The sequence below is a fragment of the Neoarius graeffei genome, chromosome 13 (assembly GCF_027579695.1).
Source record: "Neoarius graeffei isolate fNeoGra1 chromosome 13, fNeoGra1.pri, whole genome shotgun sequence".
Lineage (NCBI taxonomy): Eukaryota > Metazoa > Chordata > Actinopteri > Siluriformes > Ariidae > Neoarius > Neoarius graeffei.
This window is the reverse complement of record NC_083581.1, coordinates 75,376,140-75,397,495: the sequence shown is the minus strand read 5'-3', so window position 1 is coordinate 75,397,495 and position 21,356 is coordinate 75,376,140. Positions and strand designations below refer to the sequence as shown.

Sequence of the window (21,356 nt, the reverse complement as noted above, 5' to 3'; positions counted from 1 at the left end):
TTGTGTGGGTTTTTTTGTTCATTTTGAAAATGTATGTAGATGAACAACAAAGACTGAAAATGAAACATTGAACACTCCATATTTGTTTTCTGGTCATTTTGCAACATTGACATTTTTAAAAAATGCCAAGCAAGATCTTGGCAGGAAGGCGTAAGGTTTTATCTTCAGGAATAAAACTGTACGACACGGCAGAGCACCGCAGAACCTGCTTATACAGAAAAGAAATTACTCTTTCGAAAAAGAGTTAAAGCATATAAAATGTGGGCATGCGTCATAAATCAGCCATTAGAAACATTATGCAATGGTCTTGAAAAGGGCACATACATTCGGGTATCTGGAGTGACAACCAACCCACACACTCTGAAATAAAACGACCCAGCCCAGTCAGTTTCTTTGTTGCCTATTTCAGAAACACGAGCTTCAACAAGCCGTTCAGATTCAGCTCCATTTTCTATGTCACAAGTGGAGCTCATTAGAATAATCCCGCCCCCTCATCTGTGTATCTCCACTCATGGCTTGAGAAATGTCTTTGTGAATGAATATTCACAAGGAAATGTGTTACCTGATTGGCCAGCAGATGAGGTGAGCAGTGTCTCATTATCCCCTGCTGGCTGAAAGGCCCGAAGGGGGAATTATGTCTTGGCGATGTCCGTCCATCCCGGGAAGCGTACTCACCTTCTGAAATCAACTCCTCTCACAATTATTGGAGAAATTTCACAAAATTTGGCAGGATTCTTTGTTATATGTCGGTGATTTTGTTCAATTGGGTCACATTTTACCAGAGTTGCAGCCCTTGATTAACAAAATTATAATTTGACAATTTCATGAGTGTGTTTTCCTTCTGAAATCAACTCCTCTCACAATTTTTGGAGAAATTTCACGAAATTTGGCAGGATTCTTTGTTATATGTCGGTGATTTTGTTCAATTGGGTCACATTTTACCAGAGTTGCAGCCCTTGATTAACAAAATTATAATTTGACAATTTCATGAGTGTGTTTTCCTTCTGAAATCAACTCCTCTCACAATTTGTGGACGAATTTCACCAAACTTGGCAAAAGGTCTTGCTGTATGTCGGTAGTACACATATATATTTTGTTCAATTCGGTCGCATCTTACCAGAGTTCCAGCCCTTGATTAACAACCTTGTACTTTCACAATTTCATGAAGGTGTGCTCGCCTTCAACTCCTCTCACAATTTTTAGATGAGTTTCTCGAAGCTTGGCAAAAAGCCTTGTTATATGACGGTAATACGCAGACTGTGATTTAATTTCATTTGTGAAAATTTTACCAGTTTTGACGCTTGATTAAATAACTTGCACGTTGACAATTTCATGAGGGTGTACGTTCTTCTGAAATCAACTCCTCTCAGTTTGTGGAGGAATTTCACCAAACTTGGCAGAAGGCTTTGTTATATGACAGTTACGTATACGCAGATTGAAATTTTAATTTGGGCAAATTTTCCCAGTTATGCCCTTGATTATTAACAAACTTGTACTTTGGCAATTTCAGCAAGGTGTGCTTACTTTCTGAAATCAACTTCCCTCACAATGTTTATCCCCCGCTGGCTGAAAGGCCCGAAGGGGGATTATGTCATGGCGATGTCCATCCATTCGTCCTGGGAAGGGTACTCGCCTTCTGAACTCAACTCCTCTCACAATTTTTGGAAGAATTTCACAAAACTTGACAGAATTCTTTGTTACATGTCAGTAATATGCATATTGCAATTTTGTTCAATTCCATTGCATTTTACCAGAGTTCTGGCCGAGTTGCCAGTGGGGACACTCTGCTCTCAGAGCACTCATTTAAAGGAACAGGCCACTCCTCAAAGCAGCCATTTTTGAACAGGACTGTTTAGACAGGGTGAGAAGGAAGCTGTGGTGCTTTATCCTGGTGGTATTTTGACCAAAGTGTGTCACAGACATTTCATGAAGACCTCAGGGAGCTGTAATAACTTGTGGAAAAGGGGTATAATATACATCACCTTTAAATCTTACACACAAGTTTCACCTCCGATTAGATACCATATCAAATCCTCTGCTAGCTCAAGTTGACTAAAACTTGTAAATACTTTGTCTATACAATATAAAAATATTAGATTATTATATGGAAGAATGACATGTTCTCCAATCTTTGCTCTTCAAATGTCCAACTTTCTTCACATTTATTGACCTCCAGCCAGTTTGAGGTTTTGCTGAACATAAAGCTTGGGTTGAGGAACAGTAGATTGATAACTCATTACCCTTGACTTACTCCAAGGTCATTTACATATACCAGTATGGAACTGAGCACCCTCATTTCAGTTTATTTCCATGGTGAATTTGAATTACCGCATCTTGCAATCCTGTATCAGAAGTCACCCAATCCTTTTCCAAGTTTCTCCTACCCTTGTATAACTCAGGTCAGTGCTACAGGGTATACATCACCCCAGCATATAGCTAGTAGGCTCAGCTACTGTAGACTCAACTTCATCCTCAAAAGGTTTAATCAAGACATGTATCCATTATACACAACTTGTGCCATCTTAAAAAGGTAGACTGCCTTTCAGATTTTTCAAGTGTAGGTCATAAAAAGAATCCCTCCCCCCCGATACCCAATTATTTTTTGTTTAGTGGACCGAAAGCTACTGAACTCAAAGTCACAGACGTCCAATTTTACTGTGCATATGACAAAACACTGAACTTGTTTAAAAATAGAACAATTAATGAATTGAAGGCCATATGGCCCTAAATTCTGCACTATTTTTTCCTGCTTCACCATGACCCAATACAAGATACTACATTATGCATCACGTAGTGGGCTTTCCCCGTTCACACAAGGCATTGTGGGATACAAATTTGAAACAAGAGAGAAAAATGGAGGACGCGAGTGTGCGAATGAACCGTGATAGATTGACTACAGTAACGGAAAGCGAGATGTCATATATGAAGGAAAGGAAACGCAGGAACAAACAAATATCGGTGCTCAGCGAGCACCTCGGTGTGATCAGCTGTTCATTTAGCAACAGAAATGATGTAACTAACTGTCAGTGCACGCTCAAAGGGAAACCTGTGCACACGGACCTCCTCGACTGTGCAATCTCATGCACATTTGCTCAGGGACCCCCTCAAATTAAATAAAACTTCCCAGCCACAGAATGGCCAGATATTTTGAGATATTACAGGAATAAACATCACCATGACCACATTTCACCAATTTTATGAAATTGAAAGGCAGTCTAGCTTTAAGCAGGCTTCTTAGCTTTTAAGAAGCAGAAGTTGAATAGAACAGAATCTATGATTTTGCAAAGTTCCTACAGGAAGTGCTGACCTTATGTTCACATCCAACAAATAAAACCCAAGTTGTTCAGTACTGTACAGTTCAAGCAGCTACATTTGGCACAGTAAGCCACAGAGATAAAAACCAGCTGCTCAACACTTGTCATATTACCCAATAATGAAACCCTATAAAATTTTATATAGGATATAAATGCAGTGTCTACAGGTATAAAGCTTGGTTCCTATTAAAATGTCAGAATTTAATGACTCCAATATAGAACATGGTGATCTCAGAGAACCTGAACAGACCGAAAGTTTCCTTAAAGTCAAGACGCTTCACATCAAATCTCTTAAAGGCTTTTATTCAGTTCTTCATTTCTTTGATTTGAAGTACTCCTCGATGACATCCTTGGCCTGAGACTCTTTGCCGTAGTCCTACAGAGAAAAAAAAAAAAAGTTTGCATTGTTTGTTAAAATACATCAAGGTGTATATTTTAAATACAAAAGCAATCAAGTCCAGCTAATGAGCTTCACATTAGCCTTTCATTTTTACTCAACTCGATAATACACCATGACCTGATTAATCACCCCCCCCATGAGCAAGAGCGACAAAACTACAGCATTAAAGATAAATCTGTATAATAAAGGATTGAGAAATTATTCTAGACAGCACTTGATCAGATGTGCACTTGATTCCTCCTGGGAAAATCCTGGAAATCAGTCTTAAAAAAAAAAAAAAAACCACTGTTGTGCAAAAGCAGCAGCCTCTGACCCCTACGCTCTTTATTTTAAATATCAGATTAAAAACTAGTTTGTTGCCCTTCTGGGGACCTCAAAGACCACGGTTAGATCTTGAGGCTTGTGATCCAGGCTCGTTCTCTCGCCAGTAAGAAAACAAAAACAGCCACATGGCACAGAAAGCGAGTGTCTGGACTCGATCTGGCGAACGCACACCTGCTCCAAACCAACCAGCAGTCACGTTTCACGTCTTCGTCTCTCCAAAACGAGCTCACAGGTTTGATTTCATAAACAAGTTGAAAAAAAATCTCACTCACCTTCACGACGACACAGCTGCAGCCCACCACCTTGCGGGGTTTGCCCTCCCTGTCGATCTTGCACAGACCCACCCACTCACCAAGCTTCTTATTGTCGTCAACCTGTAAGGGGGGGGGCGGGGCACAGAACTGATCAAAGTGCGAGGTTTCATCCCTAATAATTTACTGCATCAAGCAAAGCAGCAGTAGGGAAATTCTAAACTCTTCAGGACAGAGAAGTGTCAGAGTTTCATGCAGCTTTTAGACTTTCTCTACCTTTTTAGTACCCAAAGAACTCGCTCCTCCGCCACCCCGTTTCCAGTTGAGTACACTGTGCACGCTTCTCACCGGAGCTTTTTATTTTTGAGACTGTATGAGGTTTGTTCTTTGTTTGAATGTTTTGTCTGCCGGTTGTGGTGCAGCTCCAGACCCAGTTTTGGGCGTTGGTTACCTCAGGCCTGGGTCTACCATGGGTGATGGCTGTGCTGCTCGATATGGACTGCAGTGAGCTCGTTGCTCTCTCTTGCCCCTTTTCCACCAAAGCAGTTCCAGGGCTGGTTCAGGGCCAGTGCTTAGTTTGGAACCGGGTTTTCTGTTTCCACTGACAAAGAACTGGCTCTGGGGCCAGAAAAAACGGTTCCAGGCTAGCACCAACTCTCTGCTGGGCCAGAGGAAAGAACCGCTTACGTCAGCGGGGGGGCGGAGTTGTTAAGACCAACAACAAGTCGCAAGACCGCGAAAGATCGCCATTTTTAAGCGACGAGAAGCAGCGGCTGTACAAACGCAAAGTCATCCATTATTGTTGTTGCTTCGATGTTCGCACCAAGGTTTATGCAAACGCAGCGACGTAACTGACGTATACAGCGACGTAATGACATGGCTCCCCTTAGCACCCCGAGCTATGGAAAAGCAAACTGATTCTCAGCTGGCTCGCAAGTTGAACGAGTTGTGAACCAGCACCAGCCCCGAACCCGAACCAGCCCTGGAACTGATTTGGTGGAAAAGGAGTATCTGACATCAGGGTTGTCCAGCGTTCTGTGTAACGGTGTTTGTGCTCAATTTCTGGATCCATGGCGCGGTGTTCTGAGCGATGTTGCCCGGTCGCATCACAATGGCTGTGCAGGTGGTGTGGGATTTACACCTGTGTGCACCTTTTGTGGGCAGCTACGCCACTGGACTCACATCACAACCCTTTTTTGGTGATTTTTTTTTTTAATTGTAAAGCGAACTTGGGTACGAGAAAGGCACTATACAAGTTGAACTTGGCACTATTATCAAGATTTTTTTTTTTTTAATCTTTGAGTAACAAATCAATCAATCGCCTCAGCTGAATGGTCAGCCCGGTGTTTGCTTTGATTTTGCAGAAGTCACGTTCATAAGAAAGGCAGTGAGGATCCAGCAACAGCTCCCACGGACCTTTTAAACGTCAGAGTCAAAGATGAACGCCAAATGCAAATATCACCGTGATGAGCACCTGGTCACTTCACATAGCAAACTAGACCAGGTCTGACTGGGACGAACACGCGACCCCTGATGTGCTCAGTGCAACTTGATGCATCAATGATGTGATAAATTAAGGCACTTGTTTTGTAACTTCAAATAATGACAACCTAAATGGAAGCAACCAGTTCCAATTTAACTAGATACCTAAAATTGTAAAACATTTCAGGTGGAATTTCTTTATTTTGGTAAACAGACTTTCATATAAGAGTTGAAAGTATTCATGAAGTATTGCTGGGAGGTTGGTAGAAACGCATTACATTGCAGCTCCGCTATTAAAAAAAAAAAAAAACCTCCTTTGGGGACGTCCAAATGACTCATTACACCGAAAAAAGTTCATAATACTGAAATAGACCCACTTCTCACACCAAACTCACTCTTACGTAAAACAATACAAACTGTGTCTAATTTATATTTATGCTTAATTCACTCAAAGGAAATGAGTCGCTCGCTGCCGTTTGCTTGCTGCATCTCCTTTTTCAGCCACGTCACGTTAACTGCAGTTATAAACGAACTCCCAGCTCTTTCTCTCTTAAAGCTGAATTTTTCAGGATCCCATTTTCTTTAGACAAATTCACCACTCTCTCACCACGCTTTAGGCTACGGTCACACTACAGCTCGCCATGTTTTATGGACGAAAATGAGGGGTTTTAGCAGTGTAGGAAATGGGTGCCCGCCCCACCGCCCGTCGCGGTCAGTTTGCAGCAAGGGCAGAATGAATTTATAAGTTGCCAGCCCCACGGGCGGTCCCTCTTTGACAGGGTTCATCGTTCTCTCAATATTTCATCATATTGAAGGACTTTTCAAGACATTTTCACTAGATTGTTGGTTGGTTTACCGACGCGGGCGCGGCCATATTGTTTTCGCTTAGAAATGAAACGAGCGCTCTGATTGGCTGTTGCTTCGGAGGTTCAGCCAATCAGAGAGCTCGATACACACAGCTCGGTGAAATCCACCCCAAGTCACATCTATGTCTGTGACTTTGAAAACCAGCGTCCTACCACATGAGTTTTGTCAAAATATCACATAAAATTGATTGTTAATTGTTCCAAATATCTGAAAACTTTGTATGACTATCTTGGGATAAAACCACCTGAACCGAAGACCTCTCAAAAATGTGCCTGGTTAGCAACCCACGCAGCAATGCACAGAAGCTGCCCCACATGCAGTTATGTTCCAAGCCAGCTAGCATACTACAGAGAGTGGGTTAGGGGTTGAAGGGTACATAGTGTGCAGGATAGGGTACACAGCAGCGCTAAAGGCCAATTTATGCTGACAACCCAGTCCTCGCAGACAGTGTCGCAGACAGTGTCTGCGTAGCCCCCCCCCACCTTCGCAGACGCTCTGCGCGCACCTCCCAAAAATTGTGACCACCGCAGAAGCCTCGCAGACAAGAGGGCTCCGATTGGTCCACTCTACCCACTGTACACGCACTTCCGCTTCCCTACTTTCCCGGTTTGGTTTGTTTTCACGACCGGCATTTTTAAAAACACGAGCGAAGATGGAGCAGCACGAAGAGCGGTTGATCGAGGAAGTGAGGAAGTACGTACATCTATACGACTCCAGTTCTAGTCATTATAAGTAACCGGAGGATAAACACTCCACTAACCACACCCACCAACTACTCCTAGCGACTTCGCGCCCCCTTGCGTTGTGCCGGTGAATAACATTGCGCACGCCTATTCCCCCACTCAACAATAAATTACAACTGTCTGCGAAAAGCTATCTGCGAAAGCCTTGTCGCAAGAGCATGCAGAGGCCTTAACACCACATTATTTTTTGTTAGATAGGAACTCAAACATAGGTCACATATTTATATACATAAATACCAGTAATAAATCATAAAACTAAACTGAATATATGAAATTACATGCATGATACAACATTACATGCATTGCCTCTTTTACAATTTTTCAAAAATTATGCGATATTACGGCGGATTATAGTTGAAATTGGGGCAGGCGACTTTTGAGCAGGGCAGGCAACTTCTCAGAGTTGCCTGCCCTGTGGTCTGGCTGATACTTTCCATAAATTTCCTACACTGGTTTTAGTGGAGATGCTTCAGAGCTTCGGGAAGTATTCCCAAACCCAACTGCGCCGCTCAGTTTGCAGACAAAATACATCCATCGCCAACAAACCTCAATGCATGCATTCTCATTTTCCACTACATTTTTGGCCACTCACGAGGCGGAGATGCACGCGCAAAATAAATAAATAAAAACCTAGATAGAACTTGACGTCGACGGGGACGCCTCCGCCCGGTAGACTACACACCTTATTAAGTTGTGATTTGGGGATGGACATTTGACCTCACAGTAATCTTGACTTGGTGAAATTACTTGCATCTGCCTTGGAGATATTGTGTTCACAAGGTTTTTGGACAGACATTTGACCTCACAGTGACCTTGACCTTAGACCTTTTGATCTCAAAATCTAATCAGTTTACCTTTGTCCCAAAGTGCACAAATGGTGAAAGTTTGGTGAAATTCCTTTCATTAGCCTTTGAGATATCGCGTTCACAAGGTTTCGGGACGGACGCACAACCCGAAAACATAATGCCTCCTGCACCTTACGGCGGCGGAGGCATTTAAAAAAAAAAAAATCCTCAAAGCTCAGACCTTTCGCCGTCCATCATATGATTGGTGACGCTACCAGTGTTTCCATCTAGGATTCACAAACCCATCGCATGACCAGGGCCTTAGACGGTCCAGGATATGAAGATCCTCTTCGACTGAGAGCATCTTGCATTTGAGTCGTCGCCACCACAACAACGTTTACGGTGTCAAGATTCAAAGCTCTTAACTCAGTCCTTTTAAGGGATTTTTTTTTTTAAACATTAAAGGTGTCATTGCATCGTTTTTTCATTAATTGTGCGGTGGTCTCTAGTATGAATGAATGCCCTGTGAGCCGGTTTTGGTGAAAAAAATGCTGTGGTGCTCCTGTTTCAGGCTGTTCTAGTTTGGTGGAGGAGTGGGTGGGGACAGAACGACAGGATTTCAGCTCTTACTCATGAATATTCATGACATGTAAACATATCGCTTCTGATTGGTTAACAGCACTGACGCTCCCTCCAGTGGGTTATGGGCGAGGCCATGACTACTAATTTTCGAAGTGACGCAAGTTCGTAGGGCTTTTTCTGATTCGCTCGTTTTTCCGTCTATTTTCTTTCATAGGCTGATACAGGGAATGGGGGTAGAAGAACATTTTCACGTGCAGCATGCATGTGCAACTCGGAGTGACCTATGGTATTTCAAAAAGAGCAAGTATTAAACGGTTTGTCGTGGAATGACACCTTTAACGATCACCATTGTCGATAATCATTCGTGATTGACACCCAAGCGAGGCGAGTTTGTTTTATGGCGTTAATATGTATTGCTAACTGCAGACTTGTTTATTGTTTGTCTAGCGGGAAGACAAGTGCATGGTGATTTTTTTTTTGGAAGACTTAAGGCCAATTTATGCTGACAACCCAGTCCTTGCAGACAGTGTCTGCGTAGCCCCCCCCACCTTCGAAGACGCTCTGCGCACACCTCCCAAAAATTGTGACCACCGCAGAAGCCTCGCAGACAGCGCCGCAGACAAGAGGGCTCTGATTGGTCCACTCCACATCTGCTGTACACGCACTTCCGCTTCCCTACTTTCCCGGCCGCCATTTTTAAAAACACAAGCGAAGATGGAGCAGCACGAAGAGCGGTTGATTGAGGACGTGAGGAAGTACGGACATCTATACGACTCCAGTTCTAGTCATTGTAAAAAAAAAGTTCTAGTCATTATAAGTAACTGGAGGATAAACACTCCACTAACCACACCCACCAACTACTCCTAGTGACTTCAAGCCCCCTTCCGTTGTGCCGGTGAATAACATCGCGCACGCCTACAACTCCCCGCTCAACAATAAATTACAACTGTCTGCGAAAAGCTATCTGCGAAAGCCTTGTCGCAAGAGCATGCAGAGGTCTTTAAAGGCAAGGAGCACAAAGTGTTATTCAAACTGGAAACTCTGCAGCCCAGCTAAAGACTCGACCCTTAAACAGAAGGATTTTTACAGGCAGCTCATCAGTGTGTCTCAGTAACAAGGGTGACAAAGGCAATTTCCTCACTGGATTCAGTAGAGGGAGCCTAGTTATCATCACAGACACACCCAAGCCCAGCTGTGTAGGAAGAACTCAGTGAGGCGCTCGTACCTTGATGAGGTTGATCTGATGCTCGGCGCACAGGGCCTCCACCAACTTGACGTACATGGGCTCGTCGCAGTTAGCAGCGAGAACACACAGGTGAGCCTGGCGCCTGACGATAAAGGAGAGAGGGAACATACAAATGAGGCAAACTTAAACCAACTGGTCCGCTGAGAACTAAAACTCCCCAGCACCTCAGAATAAAATGGGTTCGAGTGGCAGTTTTCCTCAGAGGCTTCAGTAGAGGGAGCCAAATTATCATCAGAGATGCAGCTTGACGACAATGTTTCCCAGCCAACCCAAGGTTCTTACTTATCCAGAGCCTTAGCAGCCTCCCGGATTCCACGAGCGAGTCCGTCATGGATGAGCGCGGTCTTCAGCACTTCGGGCAGGGCGGTGTTCACATCCATCACACCTCCAGCAGCGATGCTGTGCACAAATAAGACAGGAAGTCATTACAAGGGGAAAGAAACAAAACACCGTGTTTACAGCCATGTTGTCCAGCGGCGTGCTCAGACCAGAAATCTCACTCATGGAGAGTGAAGGGGTATCCGACTAAAGACCAAGAGTCATCACAGCAGCCGAGGACTCAACACACACCATAAAGACAGTTTTAACAGCAGTAAAGGCTCAAATTCCAACCCCCCTCTCCAGATATTCTCAATGTTTTCATTCGAAGCAAAGCCGGCTTTACACCGTACAGTCACGAGTTGAGATCGGCAATCTTAAAATGCTTAACGAAGTTAGTTCTGGTACTGTCCGAATATTTTGGGGATTAAAATCTCAATTGTGAGCACTGAGTTAAAAACCAGCAAGAAATGGATGGCGTCAAATTATACGAAACTTACGAGAGAGCTACTAATACAGTAGACGAAGTGGAGAAAAGTAAAAATAAAGCATGAGATGGAAGAGATGAATACCCCCTTTTCCACCATCATGAACCAAGTTCTAGTTCCTGGTTCAACTTGCAAGCCTTATAAAGAACCCATTTGCTTTTCCACAGGCCAAAGAACTACATCATTACATCACAGCCTTCCCAGAAATCCCCCCCCAAATCATCTCTTTACAAGCGTCACTCCTGGCTTTGCGAGTCGACACTGGCATCCAAACACAATTTCAGTTGATCATCTTGGTCACGATAATCCCACCCCCACCCCCTAACACAAGCGATTCTTGGTTCAAAAAGTGTTGGTGCCCCTTTCAAACCAGTTCTTGACTGGTCCGAGATTAAGAACCCGGTCAAAGCCAGCTCTCAGACTGCCTCGGTGGAAAGAGGGTTGTGAGAGAAACATCTTAACGTTTCTGAATTTGAGAAACCACAAAACAACCCTGAACTCTTCTGCTTTTAAAGTGTGTATTTTCTCTAAACTACTCCCTCACCAGAGATCCCCCCGGGTTCTGAAAAATATTCTCTACTTTTTTCCTCGAAAAACAAGCTCAACTGTGAGCCACTGCTCACTTCCGTATCCCCCCGCTCTCGCTTACATCAGAACGCAAGCAGTCGAAGGAATAGGAGACTTATTATGAATGTTGACTTCAACAAATAATTAACCTTAAAACAAGGAAGTAAAGAGCAGTGTCTCTCCCCAGGGATTTCAAACAGCATCCTGGGAAACTGACATTTTGAAATATTATTTTGCTTCTTGAAACAGCATCAAAATCCACCGTGTGTTCCGTAAAGTCGGTAAACAGGAAGTCGATGTGCGACAGACCTGAAAACGGTAAACACTACAGAACCCCAGGCTGAAGTTTGGTACCAAGTGGCTAGGATTAGTAGTTGCTGAGAAAAAGCGTGTTTCAGACGGACAGAGGTAAACCAGTACACCCACCCCCTGGAGCAGGAGTATAAAAAAAAAAAAAAAAAGTATTACTCTTCACTATGCCTATAGTTATGGCCCTTTTCCACTACCCTTTTTCAGCTCACTTCAGCCCGACACGGCTCGTGTTTCGACTACCAAAGAACAGCACGACTCGGCTCGCTTCAGCCCTGCTTAGCCCCTAAAACTCGCACCGTTTTGGAGTGGGGCTGAAGCGAGCCAAACCGAGCTGAGTGAGGCTGGGGGCGTGAGCAGACACTTCCCTGTGCACTGATTGGTGAGGAGGAGTGTCCTCACATGCCCACACACGCCCCGCGAGCACGCTGGGATCTGTAAACACCGCAAACCCGGAAGAAGAATAATTACGAACTAGACCGGACAATTCCCCGGGGGAAATTGTGAGAGGATGCAGTGCGCGAAGCAATTCGGTCACGCATGTTTGCTGGCCGTGAATGTGTGACCCGCAATGATGTTTCAATGCAATGATTATGTGTGTGCTTGAGACAGCAGCCGTCATGAAGAAGAGCTATTCAAGAGCATAAACAAAGTGACTACAGGCGGAAATTAGCATGTACTGCTATAACCTGGGACAGACATCTGTCCTTACCACAAGGATAATGTTTAATTTGTGCGCTGTCCCTTTTAAAAATAAAATAAACTCTAAACTCTAAGAAGTGTGTTTGTAGTTTGTATGTACGAACAGAAGTGTTCCTAATAAAGTGGGCGGCTAAGGTGAAGTGTCATGCCGACCGAGGCCGTTTTTTTTTTTCCACAAAAAAAAGAAATTCACAAAATTCTTTCACAGTGAGCGCTAGAAGGGTCTCCTGAATAGACTGTGAGAGACTTTTCTGTCATGTTTATAATGGGTGTCAATGAGCTAAGTCACACAAGGTATGGAGTTTTCTACTGATTTTTACGAAGGACCAGGCCTCGAACAATGACAAATAACTCGACAACGGAAGCAGCTATTCACAAAATTCTTTCACAGTGAGCGCTAGAAGGGTCTCCTGAATAAAATGATGTATTTTTTTGTCTGTAGTGTTAATAATGACACTAGAGCGATTTAAAAATGATTGACTTTCCTCTCACGTTTATAATGGGTGTCAATGAGCTAAGACACACAAGGTCTTGAATTTTGTGCTGTGTTTTACGAAGGAGCAGGCCTCGAACAATGACAAATAACTCGACAACGGAAGCAGCTATTCACAAAATTCTTTCACAGTGAGTGCTAGAAGGGTCTCCTGAATAAAATGTATTTTTTTGTCTGTAGTGTTAAAAATAAGGACACTAGAGCGATTTAAAAATTAGAGACTTTTCTGTCACTTTTATAATGGGTGTCAATGAGCTAAGACACACAAGGTCTTGAATTTTGTGCTGTGTTTTACGAAGGAGCAGGCCTCAAACAATGACAAATAACTCGACAACAGAAGCAGCTATTCACAAAATTCTTTCACAGTGAGCGCTAGAAGGGTCTCCTGAATAAAATGATGTATTTTTTTGTCTGTAGTGTTAAAAATAAGGACACTAGAGCGATTTAAAAATTAGAGACTTTTCTGTCACTTTTATAATTGGTGTCAATGAGCTAAGACACACAAGGTCTTGAATTTTGTGCTGTGTTTTACGAAGGACCAGGCCTCAAACAATGACAAATAACTCGACAACGGAAGCAGCTATTCACAAAATTCTTTCACAGTGAGCGCTAGAAGGGTCTCCTGAATAAAATGATGTATTTTTTTGTCTGTAGTCTTAAAAATAACGACACTAGAGCGATTTAAAAACGAGTGACTTTTCTCTCAGGTTTATAATGGGTGTCAATGAGGGCTGTCAGCTGCCCTGTCCTCAGTTTGACGCTTGTCATTCAAAAACTGTAAATCCTATCGTTTAGGTAGACACATTGTGTGAATCAGGACAAGTTTTCCTACTACTTTTGAGAAAATCATGTCTGTAGAGTGAAATTTGTGGCTGAAAACACAGTTTAAGCGAGAAAGTTTGAGCTTTATTTTCAACCTCTCTCCACTCTAAGATAACGACCTTCACTGGTGTGTAACGCAATAGACACCCATTCAAAAGCCGGATTTTCTCCCAGAACCCACATGGCGTTTGAGCCGGGACTGATCCGAAAGTGTAGAACCTAGCAGAAAAGTTGAATGCCAGATCCACAGAGGAGAAGTTTTCCTACGTTTTAGAGTTTGAATCACGTCTCTAGGTTAAAGCATGCCAGAGCAGCGGACGTTTGAAAAACGTTGAAAAAGTGCTTTTTTTTCAATTAATTCCATAGAAATGAATGGGGTTTTTTTCGACGATTTTTTCACGACTACGTCGCGAAAAAATCGTATTCTGTAGAGAAAAGTAATAGCATAGCGAGTCCGATCGAGCCGCACGTTTTGATATATTGTTTGTCTGTGTGCGACGTACGGTTATTGAGTTATTCGAAATCAAAATTTGCGTAGGAAGAAGAAATACGTAGAAGAACAATAGTTGCAGTGCTTTGCACTGCAACCTATGGGCTCCCCTAGGGGAGCCCATAGGTTGCTGTGCTGCAGCACTGCATCCTAATTACGAGAATTTCTGAAGCCTTATGCGCCTCGCCTCATCTATACGCTCTTGCCAGTATCTGTTGGCGTTGTCGGTGACAACAAGCCACAGCACCAAGACCAGCAACACTAACGACTCCATGTCCTCCATGTTTATTGTTTACTATCCGGGTCGTGAGACTACCGCTTAAAAGATCACTGATGTCACTGTTTGCGCTGCTTAACAACATCACGTGACGTCCATCCACTTTCGCTAACTCCACCCAATGTGTCCACCCACTTCCAGCCAGCACGGTTCAGCGCGGTTGTCGTCGAAATGCAACTCCAACAGCCGCACTCAGCTCCACTCAGCACGGCACGGCTCAGCCCGACTCCGCTGCGTTGGTAGTGGAAAAGCGGCATTAGTATACTTATCAACATGAAGCTCTCGCAAGCCTTTAACACCCTGGGCGATCTGAAAGTCTACCAAGTCTGAATTAGGACGGGTTTTCTTAGCCAGATAACACGCAGTTTTCACAGCTTTCACGACCGCGCCACTCTCTGATTCACGCCCTTTTTTCCTCCCATTCGCCCGGTCCACTGACCCCAAACTTCTTTCATCGAAATGAGCATGCGTCTGAACAGAATCAAGAAGAATCCTGGAACAACCAACAGTGAAAGAATTCGAATTTTCCCATCGATTTACAAACCAAACAGCACAACACAGCATTTTTCATCATACGTTTGCCAAAGGAACGCAATGCGAGACGGCCTTTCGAGTTCATAAATTCGGTGAAATTTAGTTCCCTCTGAAATTTGGTCATTGTGAAACGTTTTTATGAGATATTACAGAAATATCAGGCCATTCTGTGGCTGGGAAGTTATTTAATTTGAAGAGATTAAAGCAAATGTGCATGAAATCGCTCGCTTCATGCAGTCAAGCAGACAGAGGAAGTCCGTGTCTATGCGCATCTACAGGTTTCCCTTTGAGCGTGCACTGACCGTTCCATCATTCTGTCGCTAAACGAACAGCTGATCACACCGAGGTGTTCGCTGAGCGCCCATATTTATTAGTTTGGTCCTGCGTTTCCTTTCCTTCGTATATAACATAACGCCTTTTCTTCTCGCTTTCTTTGTTACTGTAGTCGCTCTTTCACGTTTCATTTGCACACTCGCGTCCTCCATTTTTCTCTCCTGTTTCAAATTTGTATCCCACAATGCCTTGCGTGAACAGGGAAAGCCCACCACGTGATGCATGATGTAGTATCTTGAATTGGGTCATGGTGAAGCAGGAAAAAATAGTGGGGAATTTAGAGCCACGTGGAGATAAATCCATTAATTGTTCCATTTTAAAAAACTAATAAGATTGGAAGTCTGTGATATGAATTCAGTAACCTTTGGTCCACTTAATAAAAATAACTAGGTGTCAGGAAAAATTTTTATGACCAACACTTAAAATCTGAAAGGCAGTACAACTTTAAACATGCCATGCCGCCCAAAACATAGCTCCCTTCAGTTGCTTGCTGCAGCTGACAGCACTTTCAGGTTTTTTTTTTTTTTTAAACTATATTCCAACCCCTGTATTATCGACACTGATGTACTCCGGGACGGGCAGGGCTCTGAGCATGCCTCCCCCGTGGCTCCTTCAGCCCTGAAACCATCTTCAGTGCTTGAAGGAGCCCACCCAAAAAAACTTCATCAGCTTAGACTGAGCCATTGTTTGGTTCACGAAGAGAATTACACCACCACAGCAGGCCGACTGACCAGTCGCGATGCGGCTTAAAAGCTTGGCACCTATTTGGTCATTGTGTGTAGGTGATTTTTATTAGCCGCCATCATGTGCTCATTGTTTCCACTCCGGCTCCCTGCCGTCTCTTCACTGGGGTTGGATTTCTATTAAAAAAAAAATGACTTATGATAATGATAAAGATGACAAATACATTAATCACTGTGACGCCTGGTAGTAATTTTCTCTTCATCACTGATGAATTATGTTCAGCAATGACAAGCATCAGCAGGAACACAGCTATTATACCGAGGACTTGTTTGTGTTTCTGCAAACCTGGATCATGCTGAGTGATGTAAAACATAAGAGCCTTCTTTCATCCCAGATCCATCATTAAAAGGACCTTCATTGAATAGCCTGACATTACAGCACAGCTTGTTGGAGGAGGATTCAGCCATCGTTTTATTGGACTCATAGAGTAACGCGTGCTAATCTTCACACTGCTGAAACTGCAGTGTAAAATCAGCGTCAATCTGACAGCACAAGTGCAAATAAACTAAATAACTGAATTACGCATGGCCACATTTTCTTTCCCACATCAGATAAGACTTAAAACCCCAGATATTAAAACTCCCAGGCCTAAATCAGAAATTTCTTAAGTGCTAGCAGAGCAGGTTATCGACAGGGAGGTTCGTGGTGGTATAGAATCATTCAAGATACAAAAACAATAAGGACGTTAATTCTGATTTGAAGCTTGCTTCATGCTTTGACATTTATTATAAGAGATTTTGCTTAGTGTCTCAAGGCAAATAATTTAAAATGAAGGACCCCATTTAACAAAAATCAGAAAAAGACAGTTAGAGGATTAATAAAGAAATCAATAAATATACAACCAAACACAGTTAATACATCTGAACAGGAAATGTGTGACTCAACACTCCATCCGTAATATCTAATATGCATAAACTAGTTTTAGGTTTAAAAAGATATGACCAGGAATAAGTAAGAATTATTTGCACTGAAGCAAATTAAGGACTAATTTTCCTCCAAGGATCAGCATCAGTTAATAAACATCCAAGTTAACCAGCGAACTTCATTCACATCAACTTTTTGTTGCTACTGTTATGTATTTATTTTTAAAAAAAAAAAATGTATGTATGTTAGGGTGCATCAGTTGCCCCCTAAAAATGAAAAGTTCCTCCGATCATGATGCATTTTTGTTTTTATGTTCCTTTTGGTTAGAAAACACACTGGGTGAAATATTTTGACAAAATTCAAAAAGTTTAATGGTGGCACCAGGAGCTCAATTTTATGACTTTTATGACAAAATTTCCATCACTTTTCATGAAACATTATGGCACCTTATAGAGTATACCAAATATCTTCGATACACATTTTTAGTACATATTCTAAATATATAATCAAGCACAGTTTGAGTTTTAGCTGTTCATTGAATCATTGTTCAACTACTTTTAAACAATACAAATGTATTATGAATCACATTAATGCTTCTCAATCCCTTGCAAAGGTTCTTAACATGATCTCTGGGTCACAAGAAATCAATAAATGGAGTCCAACATTGTGATTCAAACCTTACACGAAAACATACTGTAAAATAAGCGTTTTTTGGCAAAAAAAAAAAATGAACCTCATGGTGCCACCATTAGACTTTTGAATAAGGTCAAAAAATGTTACAGGATGTCTTTATTGGTGAAAAGGAACACCACATCCCCTCTATCATGGCTGACACTTGCTATTTGTTTACTTGTTATTTGTTCACTTAATGTTTTACTTTAATATCTCTCTTTGCACCATACTAGAAGTTTTTGCTCTTTGTTGAATTAGAGTAATTTAGTGTTGATTTAGTGTAATGTTGATCTAGTGTAATTTCTTCCCTCTCTGTATCTTAATATGTTTTTTGTATTTTTGTATAAGCTACTTGACACTTTAATTTCCCTCTAGGGATCAATAAAGTTACTCTACTAAACAAAAATGCATCAGATTTTATGAAAGTGAGGGCAACTGATGCACCCTACTGTAGGTGTGTAAACATATATTACAACACGCAGATGAAGTAAACAACCAGTGCAGGTTCTTTTTATCCCATTTTGGTTACTTGTGTCATGGCGCGAGCGCCTGCTGTGGAATGGAGCAGTCACGCTTACCCTTCCTCGGCCATTGTTGATTAGCGATGGACGTTGGACTTGAAACTCTGAAATAAGCACACACAAACACCGACATGTTAATATTTATTTCCTGGACGACACTTTGGGACGGTTTTATTAAAGGATGTTCACTATTTACAGCGGATTGTCTCAGAGAACCGGAAAACTTACCCAGTCGTCCCTGTGACAGCGAGTAAAAAGGACGTCATAATTGCGACAACACTGTTTTAATGGAGAAAGGACCGGAAGGTGCCCTGCAAAGTGCCTGAACGTAAAAAAAATAATAATAATACGTTCATGTATATAGATACTTGTTTTTACTTTCATTTTCTTATTTTTTTATTTGAATTTTGTTTAATAAATATAATAATACGGTTATATTTTTAATCGTTATTTATTCAGAAATTAATCGCTTATTTCCAGCACTAGTCGGCGCTATACGCTGTTTGTTTTTTCAAATTCTGAGACAAAATAAAAGACATGATGAGCTTTATTAAAGCCTGAAGGACATTATATAAAAATACAAGAATGTTATAAATAAAAATGGGTTAGGAAAAAATATAATAAATAACTCATTCAAGTCAAGTCAACTTTATTGTCAAATATGCTATACATGCTCGACATACAGCACAGATGAAATTTCAGTCCTCTCTGACCCACGGTGCAAACAGGCAATGCAATAAATAAAAAAATAGAATAACTGAAAAAAAACAACAACAGTATAAACACTCTAGATAGGAACTAGACATAGACTAAACACTCAAACAATATAAACAGTGTAAACACTAGATAAGAACTACACACAGACTAAACACTCAAACAGACAATATAAACAGTATAAACACTCTAGATATGAACTAGATATGAATCCAAATTATTTGAATCCATTATAAATGAACAACTAAAAAACGTTTTGTCTGAAAATAATATTTTATGCCCCAATCAGTCAAGTCAAGTTTATTTGTATAGCGCTTTTAACAATAAACACTGTCACAAAGCAGCTTTACAGAATTTGAACGACTTAAAACACGAGCTAATTTTATCCCTAATCTATCCCCAATGAGCAAGCCTGTGGCGACGGTGGCAAGGAAAAACTCCCTCAGACAACATGAGGAAGAAACCTCGAGAGGAACCAGACTCAAAAGGGAACCCATCCTCATTTGGGCAACAACAGACAGCATGACTATAACATTAACAGTCCTAACATAAAGTCAGCTTCGTTGATGCTATAAACCCCCCACCGACGGAAACCTGAGCACAAAACCGTTCACGACAACTGCAGCCCTAAAGTCAGCAAGTCAACTGCAGCCCTGAAATCAGCAAGTCAACTGCAGCCCCAAAGTCAGCAAGTCAACTGCAGTCCCCAGCTAGCCTGGGCCCGCCCATCCTAAGCGTGATGCAACACGAGGGCCTGTTTCGAGCTTAGTCTGGCCAGGCAGGCTATCTACAGCATTTCCAAGCTCCCGAAAAATCAGGAACCAATCAACTTTGAGCATCTCCAACGGCCCTGGGTAGAGGCGTGTTCAAGGCAGTGACGTAGTAGAACTGCGACCGGAAGCCATAGATTGTTTACAGAATCTATGCCGGAAGCGCTTCATTCACATCACGAACATGGAGCAGCGGCAAGCCTTTAACACAGCGGTAGATGCTGTATTGAAAGCATTCAACGGGAAGTTCTCATTAAAAACGGAGCAAAGAGCAGCCCTGGAGGTATTTATTGAAAGGAAGGACGTTTTCGCCTTGCTCCCGACCAGCTTCGGTAAGAGTTTAATCTACCAGTTAGCCCCGTCGTGTCACATACGTCAGAGGAAAGAGTGATGTGATTGGTTTAAGCTTCGTCACAGCCTTTTCTGGCTTCGACCAGTAGCAAACTGAGGCATTTCAGGGAGGCGGGTCAACCACGGGCTCTGGGAAACGGTTTGGCTTAATAGCTTGGCCAGACCAAATGCTCAGAGAGCTTTGAAGTCGCGTTAGCCAGGCTAGTCCCCAGCCACAAAAACACCACTGCAAGAGTCCAGAGCGTCCTCCAGGCACGACCCCCAACTGTCCACATGGGGCTGTCCTCCACAGGAGCAATGTGATGAGACTCCAACCAGACACAGGGCACCAGGATGGATCAGGCAGGTCCGAGGAGCAGAAGAGGTCAGCATCTCGATCCCAGGACCGACATGTAACTCAGACGGACAGATTTTTTTGGGGGGAGGAGAGAGAGAGAGAAAATCAGTCTGGTTTTAGACAGGGCCATAGTACTATAACTGCAGTAACTTCTGTCACAAATGATATAATTACTGCTTTGGACAACAAAAAATCAGGTGCAGCATTACAAAGATTACAGGCTATAGGCTTCAGTAGCACTGTTTTGGACTGCTTCTCCAATTATTTAATTGGGAGAACTCAGTGTGTAGCTGTAGAAGATTTTAGCTCTACCTTACTTAGAGTAAAAACTGGTGTGCCTCAAGGTTCAATCTTAAGACCTGTTTTATTTTCTATTTACATAAATAATATGTGCATGGGTTTAGATCCAGCAAAAATTCACCTTTATGCTGACGACACAATCCTTTATACCACTGCATTATCACTGCAAGTAGCAATGGATTCCTTACAGTGTGCATTTAACTCATTACAGTTGATCCTTGTCAAATTAAAACTGGTGTTAAATGCAAAAAAACCCCCCCAAAATTTATGATTTTTACTCGCTCATGCTCTTCTACTGAGTATACTGTTTTAACACCAGATGGCACTCAATTAGAGAGGGTACCCTCTTTCAAATATCTTGGAAACTGGCTTGATGACAAGTTATCATTTGGAGTCCATATAGAAAGTATATTGAAAAAGCTTAGTCCTAAATTAGGCTTTTATTACCGTTTGAAAAAATGCTTTCCTTTCACTGCCAGAAAACGATTAGTACTGAGCACTTTCCTTTCAGTATTAGATTATGGTGATATAATATACATGCATGCATGTTCATCCTATCTGAAAAAGCTGGACGTTATTTATCATTCTGCTTTGAGGTTTGTAACTGGTGCTGCAGCAAGAACACACCACTGTAATCTATATGACATGGTGCAATGGACATCAGTACAGCTTAGAAGGAAATCTCACAGCCTAGTATTTATTGCAAAGGCTTTAACCCTTTGGTGACTGACCCCTTGAAAATGGTTCCTCCAGGAA

At 42.3% G+C, this 21,356-nt stretch overlaps 1 protein-coding gene and 2 non-coding genes across 3 annotated transcripts; all 3 read right to left on the bottom strand.

The window, feature by feature from the left end:
* Positions 1-3,601: 3,601 nt before the first annotated feature.
* On the bottom strand, positions 3,602-18,411 carry rps12 (ribosomal protein S12). Its single transcript, XM_060938519.1, has 6 exons — positions 18,357-18,411; positions 18,186-18,232; positions 10,277-10,393; positions 9,974-10,076; positions 4,311-4,412; positions 3,602-3,690 (listed from the first exon to the last, which is right to left on the bottom strand). The coding sequence occupies exons 2-6, from the start codon at positions 18,197-18,199 to the stop codon at positions 3,628-3,630; spliced, it is 399 nt and encodes a 132-aa protein (XP_060794502.1). The 5' UTR covers positions 18,200-18,232; positions 18,357-18,411; the 3' UTR covers positions 3,602-3,627.
* LOC132897245 (small nucleolar RNA SNORD100) lies at positions 9,850-9,929 on the bottom strand. Its single transcript, XR_009656294.1, has one exon. It is a non-coding gene; the product is annotated as a small nucleolar RNA SNORD100 (small nucleolar RNA).
* On the bottom strand, positions 10,154-10,236 carry LOC132897246 (small nucleolar RNA SNORD100). The gene has a single exon (XR_009656295.1). It is a non-coding gene; the product is annotated as a small nucleolar RNA SNORD100 (small nucleolar RNA).
* Positions 18,412-21,356: the final 2,945 nt, after the last annotated feature.